At 49.3% G+C, this 14,139-nt stretch overlaps 1 protein-coding gene across 1 annotated transcript in view; it reads right to left on the minus strand.

Moving 5' to 3' along the window:
* The window catches only part of tbc1d14 (TBC1 domain family, member 14), a 43,540-nt gene that overhangs the window by 17,449 nt on the left and 11,952 nt on the right, over positions 1–14,139 (minus strand). Inside the window, 4 exon segments of the mRNA XM_069159120.1 lie at positions 708–832; positions 13,256–13,300; positions 13,302–13,328; positions 13,330–13,381. Coding sequence (XP_069015221.1) covers positions 708–832; positions 13,256–13,300; positions 13,302–13,328; positions 13,330–13,381 — 249 coding nt within the window.

Here is a 14,139-nt window from a genome sequence, read left to right on the forward strand (position 1 = left end):
TGGTCTCGTGGGGTTGCTGGTGTGAACCGGTTCAAAGTTTAAAGTCATCTTGTTGCAAATCTTTTTGGTCTGAACTGGCATGCGAGGGATCTTGTGACAGATTTGTCAAGAGGAAGAGAAAATAAATAAATAACTTTAAGACACGTTTACTCGCGTTGGAACTAAAGAAGGAAACGTAGAAACCGCCGGGAGGTTGTTGTGCAGCAAAAGGAGCAGCAGCCGAGTACGCAGCTGTGCTAGTCACGGTGCTGGAAACAAACTTCCTACCATTGTTTTCACTCGTCATGTTTTTCAGCGTGTTCGCACCCTCGCGAAATACAAAAGGGGCTAACAACCAGCCTGGGAGGGGTGTGTGTGTGTGTGTGTGTGTGTGTGTGTGTGTGTGTGTGTGTGTGTGTGTGTGTGTGCGTGTGCGTGAAGGCGTCGGGCTCGGAGAGCCGCCGTCAAACTTTCGGCGGCACTTCTCTTTCGCCGTCCACGCCGATGCAAACGGGGGACGCCCGGGCGAGAGCTGGAACGACGCCGAACGCAGTCTAAATGACTCGGCGCGGGGGGGGAAGGGGGAAGAGGAGGGGGGGCGGGGGGTGGGGGGACCGCGAGGAAGACGGAGACGCAAAGACAAACGGGTGTGACTTTAAAGCGCCCCCAGGCGGGGGAAAGTCCGCCCGGCGGTGAGGGAGGGATGGAGCATGAGGGTGTTTACATACGCGGGTCTGTCCTCCAGTATCAGCGCGGTGGTGGAGAGCGGCTCAAAGTCCAGGTTCTTTCTCACACCGTGCCTGGGGGACGTCGGGTTGCCAGGTCCAGCTCTGCCGCTCTTTGTTTCATATTCCTGACGACGAGAAGACAACAGTGTTACAAGGGGAGCCGGCTCGCAAGTCAAGTTTTGAACGGACTGCGCTCGGTGTCACATTGCCGCCGGTGCGCCGCGTCCGAGCGTGGCGAGGCTAGAGGGGGGAACGCGTGGTAACGGTCAGGGAGCATTGAGGGTCACACCGCTGTTAGGGTTTAATGGAGGCGAGAAAGAGAGAGAGAAAAAAAAACCACAAAAAAAAACAAAAAGGAAACGGTAAAACGAGAGGACAAATAAAGTGTACGTAAAGTCAACCAGAAACACTTGGAAATGTCTCGACAACCTCGTGACGATGCCCTTTTCGGGCTTCTGAACATTTGCCAGCTGGGAGCGTGATACAGGGCCGAGAGAAGGGGCAGGTCATGTGACAGGCGGTGTGTTACAGCTAAGGCCGCAGAGCAGTTAACACACGGTCACCTATCAGCCGCTGACTTAAAAGGTAGTGTGTGTGTGTGTGTGTGTGTGTGTGTGTGTGTGTGTGTGTGTGTGTGTGTGCGCGCCTGCTCATATTGCACTTGTCCCATTTGCAGTAGCTTCCTAATTAACTAGCAAGACATTGCAAGATCTTCTGAAGGTCTTGCCTGAACTGAAACACACACACACACACACACACACACACACACACACACACACACTTGTGTGTCCAAAACAGCCTCCAGTGTGCATTGCGCTGGTTAATAATGCAGGCTGAGGTCCGCAAGCAATCAGCGTAACACTGCGCTGCCACTGGGACGTTCGCACTGATCAGCACACGAGGCAGAGAAATCCATTCCTTCAACAGGAGCGTGTGTGCACGGCCCGTGGTATCGGTGGGTCTTTGTGTTGCTGTCTGTCGTAACACAGCCCAGCTTCCACCGGCCTTCAGGGGAAATTAAAAGTAATTCAATTCTATTGAATTTTGACTTCAATAGAGGGGGGGGGGGGGGGGGGAGAAGCAGGTGGGGGGGGGGGGGGGGGCAGGATGTTTACGCGCACGGCGTTCGGCGCAAGGTGGTCAGCGCCGATTGGTTAAAGGCTGCTCCATCAGTACACGATGAAGCAGGAGGCAACGACCCCGTTTCCATTTGGCTCCATCAATAATCCAGACGTATCCGGCCCCGGGGGGGCCGGATCGGATCGCAAGCGGTCAGCAAAAGCACGGGGCGCGTTGCGATCCGATCTGCTCGGGCCTCGTTCCGAGGTTGCCACGGGCGACTGGTGGCCACGTTCGTCTCGGCGGGGGGGAAACGCGACGGCTCCTCCGCGGCTGCTGGAGAAAAGAGGGGGTTGATGGACAAGACCGCACTGGGGACGGTCCGAGGGGAGAATGCAGCGACCCGTCACGACTTCCCCCTGCTTTGCTTCTCCTCTGCACTCCCTCCCCCTCGCTGCTGTGCATCCGTCTGCCTCCCCCTCGCTCCCCCTCGCTCCCTCTCGTCTCGTCGAACACCATCACCACGCTGCGGTTTTGGCCACGTCGGCTTCGAGACGACGCGAATAATAAAAAAATGTAAAAAAAGACTATGCTCTAAGCGTCCACGTCATTAAAGCTAAGCCGCTTCGGTAAACAGACCCCGACATTTTTATTGTGGAAACTGTGCACTTTATGACATTGGTAGTGCTTAAAATGAAGGCAGTCAAGTCTATTTGCGTATCCCACGGTTTACGTGCGCGGCCCCAATGAGCTTTTATGGGCACACACCCTTAACATCTAACCACGCCAATATGAAAACAGTCACTACGAATGAGAAATGATCACCGGATCTGCAGCTCAGTACTTCCCGACTTCCCCGGCCCTGAGCAGCGCACCGACACAGCTGGAGACTGGCTGGTGGACACGGTGGAGGACTCGGCAGCCAGATAATAGACATATTTTTGTCCGGAGGAAACTCGTGAATATAATCTCTTAATGCACGAGAACACTACATGCAAGTTAAATGGTCTGCACTTACAACAGCACCTTTTTAATCTGGGCACTTCACAACGTTTCGCACACCAAGGGGCGACGGGAGGCACTTCAGGTTCGGTGTGTTGCCTGAGGACGCCTTAGCACGAGGACAGAAAAAACAGGGCGTTGAACCGCCAACCTCACAGTAAAGGGGCAAACCGCTCCACCACCGGAGCCACGACCTGGACTCTTATCTGTAAACTACAACCATCGACTGTATTCGAAAGTGGTTGTAGTTTCCTGGGTCTGAAAAAAAAAAAATCGAGGCGGTGCTGCAATACCACCGAGTGCCACTAGAGGTTGGCTCCAAAAAGCTAATAAGACTCCTATTCCACTTCTCATAAAATTCAAAGTCAATCAAATTTCTCCGTGAGTTCGTTCAGTGTCGTTAGCTAAAGTCACTCCCTTTTAGTTTTCTGGCGGCCCATCTGAAAATAATCCCGTCATTATACATAAAATAAGCTTAAAAAAAAAGAAAAAAAAAAAAAAAGAGTTTTGTGGGGGAGGGGCTGTCGGTTTGACTGACAGGCCTGTGGTGCAGTCGGGTTACGGCTCAGAACCAGCAAGGTGGCGCCGGCCAAAGTGTGACCTCCGGCGCTTCATAAGGGTCGTTCAATGACCAACCGTCACTGTTGCTTGCCACTCGACCGAGACAGTTTGTGTAATTGTTTTACCGTTTGCCTTCCTTATCTCTTCCCGCCGAGTTCGATAAACCCAAAGGCTTGTTTACACCCCGCTTCGTTTTTATTCCCTCGTCGAACGTCCTTGCCGCTGCGGTGTCGTGTTAATGACTAATAATATTGAGCAGTAACAGTCAAACACACACAACCAAACACCGTCTTCTTTCATGTCTGGAGTCGCTGGCGGTGCGCGTTAATGAAAAAGGCAACGGGCATGAGCTGCTGTTTGCTTTACTGAGGCCAGCGTGTACTCAGGGGGGAACAGCTACTGGTCAACAGAAAAGGTTAGCCAGAGCCCTGGGAATGGACGGATACTGCGGAGAGAGGGAGGGGGAGGGGGGAGGTGGGGGGGGGAGGGAGAGGGGAAAACCTGGCATCTGTACAGCAGCAACGCAGGTACGACCAGCAAGGTGAAACGCGAGGAAGGACGTGCGCGACGCCGTGGCAACAGGAGGAGACGAACGCGGGCAAAAAAAATAAATAAGAGGAGTCGGTGATGTAAGAGTGTCACAAGTGCGTGAGGTTGAGACATACCAAAAACGAGCCCGGTCAGAAAAGAAATCAAAATGATTGACGGCGCACCAGCGGAGACAATAGAGCGAAGCCTAACCACATTAGTGCACAGCCCTCCGCTGCCCGACTCGTTCTGCTGGTGAGTCAGCATTTTAGCGGAGAAGTGAGTTCGAAGCGAGCGGCTAGAAAACAGACGGTGAATTATTACTTCAGTGACTTCCTCGTGGAGCTCCGTTTACTGTTAGTACCGGCTCCCTTTTTTTTTTTTTTAATTTTTTTTTTTTAATTTTCTATCATACAGGATCCTGGACAGATGTTGTGCCAAAGAAAGAACCAGAAAGTATTTTTTTTTAAAACCGTATCCTGACCTGAGATTTCATTCGGTGCCAGCTTTTTTTGGGGACTTCGGCTCTGCAGAGGCAGTTCAGTCCGTGGTAACCAGCTGTGTCCGTGCACCCGGGTTGTGGGTCTAGATTTTAATACGATGAATTATAATGATGTGGCCCCTCCATTCCCACCACCAGTTGGAGCTCTACAGAAAGAGGTTTCCGACCTCTCCGGCTTGTGAACCCTAAAATCGAGGCCAAACGTGACACCCGACACCGCATCTCCCGGGGTGCGTCGCACACTTCGGCCGGGCTGCGGAATCGGTAATAAAACTCTCCTCCCCGAGCCGGCCTTCCCTTTTCCGGGGCCGCGGTGCGCCGTTCCAACCGGATCGGATGCGCTTGAGTCCTGACGACCGAAATTTGCAAAGTTGCCCCGCTTTGGCGAGTCAGGCTTTCACACTGGTCCGCCGATACGTGCGGAGGACGCGCCGAGTTTCATCTCGAGAAACAGGAGCGTACGGCTGATGAACTCGCGCAGCTCCAATGTTGACGGGGGTTTCATGGGACGGCGTACCGTTACGTTTTCATAAATGGCCGGCTCCCGGTGCGAAACACAAAACCCGCCCAGCTCGGGAGCACAGACGGGTCGGGAAAGACGCTCGCGTTGTGTTACGCTCTTCACAGAAGATTTAACACGGGGAAACTAAAGAAACCTCCTGTCCGCACGCAGCACAGCGGCTTACGTCCGCTGCATCCCACGATAACCTGCCGCCGGGGCAACCTTGCTTTGTCATTGTGGCTTTCAGCGAAGTTCTCCAATTTCCTGGTAGTGGTGCGAGAGTTCTCTCTCTCGAGAGAGAGAGAGAGGGGGCCTGGCGGCGCGGACAAAAGGCCGGCCGGCGTTCATCCGGCTGCTAATGGCCTCCGACGGACACTTAGCTGCGGGTGCACAGGAGCAGCGCTGCGAAGACGCCGTCGAGAGGTTTCTTTTACTCATTTACAGCTCGGCGCAAATACGAGGGCCGACAAACGTCTGACGCGCGAGCGGACTGTGGAGAGGTTGCTAAAACAAATGGTTATAAATCTCTCCTCCCGCGTTGCCATGGAATTTTTCCACCGCGTCGCTTTCCTCGTGGAAACACCCCTGCTTTTCTTAATAATGTAAGCCGAGAGATTAATAGCCACGGCGCGGGGGGGGGGGGGGGGGGGGGGGGGGGAGGGGGGGGGGCTTAGCCTGATTTCGTTAAATGCCAAACTGCTCCGACTCGCAGCTTTTCCACTGGAAGCTGCCGAAGGCAAAAACCCCCGACAGCACCAGAGCGAAGGGAGGGAGGGGGGGGGGGGGGGGTCATACGGCTTGATGTGGGGGTTGGTAGTAGATCAATGTTTTTCATGTACCATCCAGATTCCATCAGAATTCCACTGATTTTTTTGTTTTTGTTTTATTAAATAAATACATTAAACTGATAAGAAGGGAAAAAAAAAAAAAAAATACCAACATTCTGCAATAAAGACGACCGTAAAGCTCTTTATACAGGCACAATACTTGCGTCATCTCTGAAATTATTCGGACCGTTTGGTTTCCAAATGCGGGTCGGAGAAAAAAGTTACACCGTGGGACTTTCCTCCTTCATTTCCCAAAACTGCTGATGGACTATTTAACTTATTTATTATCTTGCGGGGAAAAAAAAAAAGAAAAAAAAGTATAGGCTACATTGGTAATTTGCGTCCATACTGTATTTATCAAGTATGATGAAGCAATAGATCTATATTCTTTTACGTTTAAAATTATGATCGCCATTATTAATCCGCATAAAGTGGAGTGCAAGTTCTTTTCACAGTAATATATATATATATATATATTTTGTTTTTTCTCTCCTTTTTTGTAACTTCACTCGGTTATTTTTTATTGTAAATGTGAAAGAAAAAAAAATCTTTATTGAAGAGAACGTATGTGAAATTTATTTCATTAATTTTGTTTCCTCGTTTGTTTATTTTTAAAAAAAAAGTTTGCGTGATTGCTCGTGTCAGAAGGCTTTTCTTTGATCACACATTTGAGAATTTATTTTTATCTTGTTTTTTTTTAATTATTATTATTATTATTATTATTATTATTATTATTTGACACGAGATGCCTTCAGCTTATTACCTCGCAGAGCACGGTTGAGGTCATTACGGATGGATTTCATGCTTAACAGTTGGACATGACGGCTCCCCGCCGGGGGAGCTCGGGAGGGGTCATGTTATCGAGGCGCTAATGACCCAACAAGCTTTAAGACAAAGTGAAGGAAAAAAAGTGCAATACCCTGACGGACGGGAACAAAAACAAAAACAAAACCACCAGCGTCAAACGTGGATATATTCCAGTACTTTTATATCTGATCGCGTTCTGCCGGGATGACGAAATAAAGAAGAGCGCAGCTGATTCAGCTGTCGGATGACTTTCATTAACTTCAATCAGCAGCGGGAGGAAATCCCCCCCGACACGCTTCAAAAAGCCAAAATAGAAAAAAGAGACCGCACTGTCACACTGTCACACTGCTACACGTGCTTTTGTTGTGCTATGATGAAGGCTCATCTCCGGGCTGGCCATTAATTAGTCCATCACCGCATCCTGAAAACCAGACATTCCCCCCCCCCCCCCCCCCCCCCCTCATCTTTCCACACAGTCATCCTGACAATCATCACCCGGCTCCCCGCGAGCCTCAAAACAGGCCAATTGTGCGAAACCCGAGCCGTCCTCTTCCTCCGCTGCCCTCCGACTCTGCCGGTCGAGGAGAGAGAGACACGCACAGCGGCTCGCCGCGCTCAGGCCGCCGCCTGTCCTCGCGGGCGCAGCTGCTCACTCACCATGAACGCTGCTGCGGTTCCGCACAGACGGGCCAGTCCTCCGGTGGGTCGGTGGGTGGGGGGGAGGGAAGGAGGGAGGGAGGGGAGGGAGGGCGGGTAGAGGGGGTGGGTTCCGTTTCCAAAAAACCCTTAGCCTCGCGTCATGGCTGCTGCCCCGGCGAGGTTCACTCCTGGCAACGGGACACCCGGGAGGCGAAAAAAGGAGGGCAGAGGGACAGTCAAGCTGCCGACGGACGGACACACCCCGCATTGCAAAGGATGCAGCAGCAGCAGCAGCAGCATGACACCCTGCTCTCCTCCCCACCCCCACCCCCTCCTTTTTTTTTTTTTTTTTTTTTTTTACCCCCCCCTCCTCGCTCTCTCTCTCTCTCTCTCTCTCTCTCTCTCTCTCTCTGCAGTGACGCTACGTCGATCCACTCTGCATCAGGTCTATTGCTGCTGCTGCTGCATGTGTGCGTGCATGTGTGCGTGCATGTGTGTGTGTCAGCGAATCAGCACCGCCGTGTGTTGTTAAGTCACCGTCGCTGCGCCGACAGGAGCTCTGAGCTCCGCTGCGCCCTGGCAGTCCTTCTCAATCAACCCCAGAGTAATAGATCAGGTTTCAGCCACTCAGCCCCTCTGCTCTCTTAATCCAGTCAGGACTGAGTGAGCAGCTGCAGCTTAAAGGTTACCCGTTCTACATCTGGTGCTCCGGGATCATTTTTCATATCGTCCCCTTCCTATCCAGACACCATCACCACACGTGGATGTGATGGTTTAGAATCTTGACTCGTCGGTGATGTTCAGCTTGTATTTTATTTGCGTAACCTTTCGAAGACGTAACAGTCCCAGGAGGTTTTCTTCTGTTAAATAGTGTGACCGCTCTTTGGGTGATACGACAACACCGTGAACCGTGAAATTATATTTGATAACTTTGCAATTTATAACCGTTAAACGTCTCCGTATATTTGGACCTTATGGATGATTTGGCAAATCCGTGTAGGTTTTTGCATTAGAACGCTGATGTAACCTGGTTTGAGATGTAATAGTATTTCTTACTTGTTTGAGGGAGTGCTTTAAAGCCATGTTCCTGATGGATGTTTTGGGAATGTTCAAGATATCTTTAAGTGTAGATATTGTGGATAATGTGGCATGTTCATGTTTCCTGCTCATTCCAGACCGCCGCAATTTGAGCCACGGCAGAACACAAAGTACACTACTACTACTACTAATAATAATAATAACAATAATAATAATAATGCTAAACCAAAGCCAATACAACGGGGTTCTGCCACTGAGGCTTGAACCCTAAATAGAATTTGAATATGTTTAACAGAATCTATAAGTATGCACTCAAATACGTGACTGTAAATGACAAACTGGAACCATGAGTAATTCATTTCCACCTCCGACATGACTTTTAGATGTCTCTCTCTTATTTTGCTTTTTACTCACATTTATGAATGCGTGTGGTCATCTGCGCGGCACAGGTTCACACTGCCGGGGTTTGTCCCGCCCGCCGCCGTGTGCGCCTTATTTGTCGTTTTTATTGCTTTGCCCTGTATATGCTGCTGTAGCGTAAAAAAAAAATTCCTTTGAGGGATTAATAAAGTATCTATCTGTCTATCTATCTGTAGCTAGTAAGCTGCGTGTCACCATACAGTGATAGTAATCTTGCAGGGCTGTTGTGGTTGGTTACTGAACTCAAGTTAAGATGTCACCAAGCAATTTGTTACAGCTGTTGTTTGATCTGAATACTTTGCTTGTTATTGATTGAATCATTTGTGAGTCCTGCAGTCTACTCGTGTCAAAATACCGATTGTGAGCCGCAAAGGATCGCTATCAGAAGCTTTAGTACATTTTCTGAACCGTGACATCTGCACTGCCTTTAAAATCCCTCATTCAATAAAGTCTGGAGGGGTTTAGTGACTTTTACATTTAAATGAAAGCCCCTGCTGAGAATATAGTCCCACTTTGAATTCAGCTTCAGCCCCTCGCACCTGAGACGTGTCTGGGCTGCCCCCACGAAGTGACTTAAGAGGCTCAGCAGGTTACAGAACCATTATTCTCCGCAGCAGACCAGACGTTGTAACGAGGCCTTTGAGACACGACGTGTCCCCAAACTCCCCAACGAAGCAAAGTGGTGTGAATTAGATTCAATTCGCAGCTTTGGTCTCGAAGGTGAAAAGTTGCCGGTGGAAAAAGCACACGGTGTGTCTGTTGAACAACGACGTAGGCGAATAAAGCATTACACGCGCGTGCGCACTACACACACACACACACACACACACACACACACACACACACACACACACACCGAGCTCGGTCAACGCCACCTTTAAAACAGGAGCAGCTGGACAAAAGCTCGAAATCCAAGCCTTGTTAACTGATTCCTCAGGTCTAATATAGGGTTACAACCTCAGATGAGATGGGCTCAGGATATTGAGTGAGTGAGTGAGTGAGTGAGTGAGTGAGTGAGTGAGTGAGTGAGTGAGTGAGCGTGCGTGCGTGCGCACATGCACTTCGATTCAAACCATTACAAGTTGAGTCAACATGTAAGTTTCCCACTTAAAAGCGGATGCGTGACCTGTTAAAGGGCTGACGCCGTACACTGCAACAACCACATATTATGGGGCCGTTCAACCAGGCTTCGAATGCACAGAGAGCGCAGAAAAGAGCGCGCTGCCTCCCCGCTGTCACACGCGGGGTAATTTGGAAGCCCGACAACGGCCTTCTCAAGGCTCTAATCACAGGCTGCCATCTCGTCCTTCGGTTTATTTTACCAGCAGAGAGCCGTCCTGCTTTTTAACTGGGCCCGAGACGCTTCCCCGTCTGCCTCCTGAATGGAAATGGGAAATTAGAAGTGTTCAGTCACCAGCTGGCTATCGAGCAGCGTGCCCTCAAGAGACCTTGACATTTTTTTAACACTGCACCACACCGTGTGTGTGTGTGTTGGTGTGTGTGTGTGTGTCTGCCATGTTGAGCCTGAGAGTGCAACACAGAAAATGAGCGCTTTTGCATATTTACAAAGAAAGGCATCAGCGGGCTACCACGTTGTGTAGCAGGTTCAATTCATGTACATGAACCGGCTCATTGTATTCGTGTTGCACGTCTATGATTTAATCGTCCATCTCGGGCTACCATGAAACTGCTGCAAAAACAACTTCAGAGCAACCACCTTTTATTTTAAAATGTCCAGTTGTGACGGCAGCCGCCTGTCAATCAAAGAGCAGCTCCACCCTCAATTATGTGAAACTCTATGCCGAGTTCAAATGGAAGTCGTGAGCTGGCTCTTACACCGTGGGAAGTTGTGTGCACCGCATGCCTGCGCAAGTGCTTAAGTTGTAAAAACACTATTGCTAGGCGACAACAATGTCGTGAAGCCACGGGGGGGGGGGCTAATAGTTTAAGCCAGCGAACAGGAAATGAAAAGGCACAGAGGGAAAGATTGGAGAGCAACATTTTCCTTGAGTGGACTCCACATGACTAAAACGACAATATATTAGTTTAAACATCCAACGAAGAACGCATTTCCATGACCTCTGCCGACTACTACCCAGTGGAGTTACATTACCCGGTCGTGGACGTGGATAAATACGCAACAGGGCTTCAAAAAGTAGCCGCACGACTTGAAAAACAACCACATCGGTACAGCTACATGTTGTTAAAAAATAGCGACGTGACGTCGAACACCGCTAAGATAATCGAAGCGCCGTCTTTGAAAACAGCATCACGTTTTAGGGAAGTGGCGTAGCGATGCTGCGTTCAGCATCTTCACCTTAAACTGACACACCTAATTTATTCTTGCGAACATTCAAAAATCCAAATCAACTAACAAACATACTACTGAGCAGAAGCTGCTACTAGAATTTACATTAAAAAAAAAAAAAAAATAATAATTCTCACATGCTACCAAACCATAAGATTCTGCCTACTGAGTGGCTGAAGTCGACGCTCACGCTGCCCTCTTCATTGTGTTTCTGTGAATTGCTGAAACCAAACAGTGAGCGCTTGTTTGCTTTTCAGCACGTGGCCTCCTAAATATAGCTGCCGAATGTAAATGTCACTGATGGGAGTGTTTGAGCTCTCGCTGTTCAGGAACTTTAACACATCGCACTCAGTTACTGCGTCTTCTAACTATTTAGATACGATTTCCTTTATTGCCACTTTTGCGTACATTAAAAAAAAATAACGTTTCTCCTAAAACTGAGACTTAAAACCGTCAGAGACGTCTCAATAAATAGAACATTTTAAAATGCCGGTTACTTCATCTGCCTTGAGGGGGGGAGCGATAATTTTATTGCGCTCGTCGGTCTTTAACGTCCCGTCGTGCAGTGATGAGCTCCGCTAAAAAGCCATTATTACATCCAAAAGCTTGCCGCTCGTGAGTTTGACCTTTAAACAAACAGCTGCCCTGAAACGCAAACTGCGGCAGCACCGATTTGAAACTAACATTAAAAGTTAACGACTCAAAAAAAAAAAAAAAAAAAAAAAACCTCAAAATATCCATCTAATAAATTATATATCTGGGGGGGGGGGGTTCAAAATGTCAAATGTTAGTGGTTGAAGTGTTCCCGGTTTTTCCCTCCTGAGATTTAAAGACGCTGAAATTCTAAAAGACAACTGGTGTTTAATTAATTGCATTTGGCAGCTGAAAGAATTGTGTTGAAGTGGGAGCCAACGTGGCCTCGTGTGGTTTAAATGTGAGTCAGGCCGCGGCACAGCTGACGCGCCGTGCCGAGGCCGGATAAACTTGATTCACAAGCCTGTCACAGGTATTACATAATTCATGACTTGACTGCAATTCATTTTGTATATTAAATCACAATCATTTCCATTCAGATATATTTCCATGACGTTTTCCACAGTTTGAGGTTTGACTGGTGGTTTTTTTTGTTTGTTTTTTTAACGACATGATCGGGAGAGGAGAGGAAGGACCAAACCGGCACAATTGTTTACTTTGACGACTGCCACCCGTCATTGCCAGTAATTTATTCGTTTATTTCAGTCAAGGTTTTTGCATGTTATCATCGATATCCATGTCCTTCGTGTACCTGCGCGACGTTTGTTTACAAAGCCTGAAAGGCAAACGGGAACGTCCTTTTTATTCCTATATTTAATGCCAATAAATAGCTCCTCCACTAAATAAAGTGCTCTATTAACCTGTAGTATAGAAAATGAAACCCTTAATTGCAATTATTTGCGTGACAATTAACCATCCACTAAAATATCCCGATTATGACGCGCTACACATTCGCGCTACGCATTTGTGGCTTGCTTTCAAGAACATCGAGCCAACAGCGTTCCCGAACAAAACGTCCCAACCTTCGTGGAGCGAATGCCAGAATTTCGTTGCTCCTTTACACGTTTCCTGTTGGATTCGTCAACATCTCGGGCACCAACGATCCCCGCCGAAGTCGTGTTTGCGCACAGTTAGAGGAGAACGGCTGCTCGGAGGTTACGAGTCGTCTGTTCTCCTGAAGTCAGGAAGGCGCGTTGTCAAACACGCAAGAGACACAAACAAATAGTCCGAGAAACAAACAAACAGACCCATCGTCGGTTTGCGGGACCGAGGTCCGCCGCCGCCGAGCGCTTCCTCAGGTAGCGTCTATTGTAAATGACGTGATGCATTATGCCGAGGGCAATTTTTCCCCGACAGTAAACACGTACGGTCTGGAATATTTTCGGGATTTTTTTTTCATGGATTGATCGTCAGCAGAGAGACGGCCGCTTCAAAACAAAACGGCAAAAGACTTACTGAAGTTGTTAAGAAATCCTTTGCGAAATCTCAAACAAGAGATTCCTGATGCTTTGTGTGAAAAAGAAACTCGGTTCCTTTTATCGGGTGAGAACGTCAAGAGAAGGGCAACTTAAAACCACTGAACCCTGAAGTCAGAAGATCGTTCGGTTCGCGTGCCGGGACGGCGTCGCAGGATAACTGTTACTTCCTGCCAATACGCAGTTCCCGACTTTTGAACTTCTGCGCCACACCTCCACTTTTAATCGTGAGCCGAGGTCATCGTTTGAGGCCGCGCGGGGGTGGGAGGTGGTGGGGGGGGGGGCGGCATCTGACCACAGTGACCACGCGCGAACTTCACCGACTGCAAGGAAACGCTGATTGTACCTTTTGTATCTTCTTCGGGTCCTTGACGGGGCCTTCCCGGGGCGGGCACTTTCCCAAACAGCTTCCAGCCGGGGATCCCTCTGCTCCACCGGCCGACTCTCCTTCGCCTTCCTGGCAAACAGGCTCCTGAGAGGGTAAACAAGCAGGTTATTACGGCCCAGTGAACAATGTGCAGGGGGGGGGGGGGGGGGGGGGGGGCTGCATGAGTGTGTGTGTGTGTGTGTGTGCGTGGTGTGTGTGTGTGTGTGTGTGTGTGTGCGGTGTGTGTGTGCGTGTGAGACCCTGGACTACTTGAGTTTACTGCTGAGATAAGCTCATAAAAGGAATCTGTGGATTTAAAATAAAGCAAAAAGGCGAACGAGTCACCCGGAGAGCTTTCGAACAACCTCTGTGACATCACGCGAGCTGCAGCGAGAATCAACGATCACAGATGCTAAAAGGTGAAGAAGAAGAAGAAGAAGAAAAAAAGCCGTGTTCGCCGAACAATTTGATCTTCATTCACTGCATTCGCTTCAAACTAACACCGCGCTGTCCTCTCTCTGCGCGCTCGAGCACCAAGAGAGGCCGAGCTGCACGTTTATCATCCATCCACCTGGATTTAAATACGAGCCGCGGAGCTGCCGAGCGGACTCCCTCCCGTCGGCGGGGTCCACTCTCCTGTTTGCCCAGCTGGTCTTTCTCCTTTTGTCTCCGGCGAGGCGTTGTCACCGAGCTGTTAGCGGGGGCTTTAATTAAAAAAAAAAAAAAAAAAAAGGGGCCTGAAAAGAGCCGAGCGGCGAATGAAAGTGGTCGAATAAAAAAAAAAAATTAAAAAAAGACGGGTGTGAGGTGACGTTAACGGGCAGCGTGAAGGGCGGGGGGGAGGGGAGGGGAGTGGAGGGGAG

The sequence above is a fragment of the Embiotoca jacksoni genome, unplaced genomic scaffold, assembly GCF_022577435.1.
Source record: "Embiotoca jacksoni isolate LCO1_2020_lvr unplaced genomic scaffold, fEmbJac1.0.p SCAF_24, whole genome shotgun sequence".
Taxonomy (NCBI): Eukaryota; Metazoa; Chordata; class Actinopteri; family Embiotocidae; genus Embiotoca; species Embiotoca jacksoni.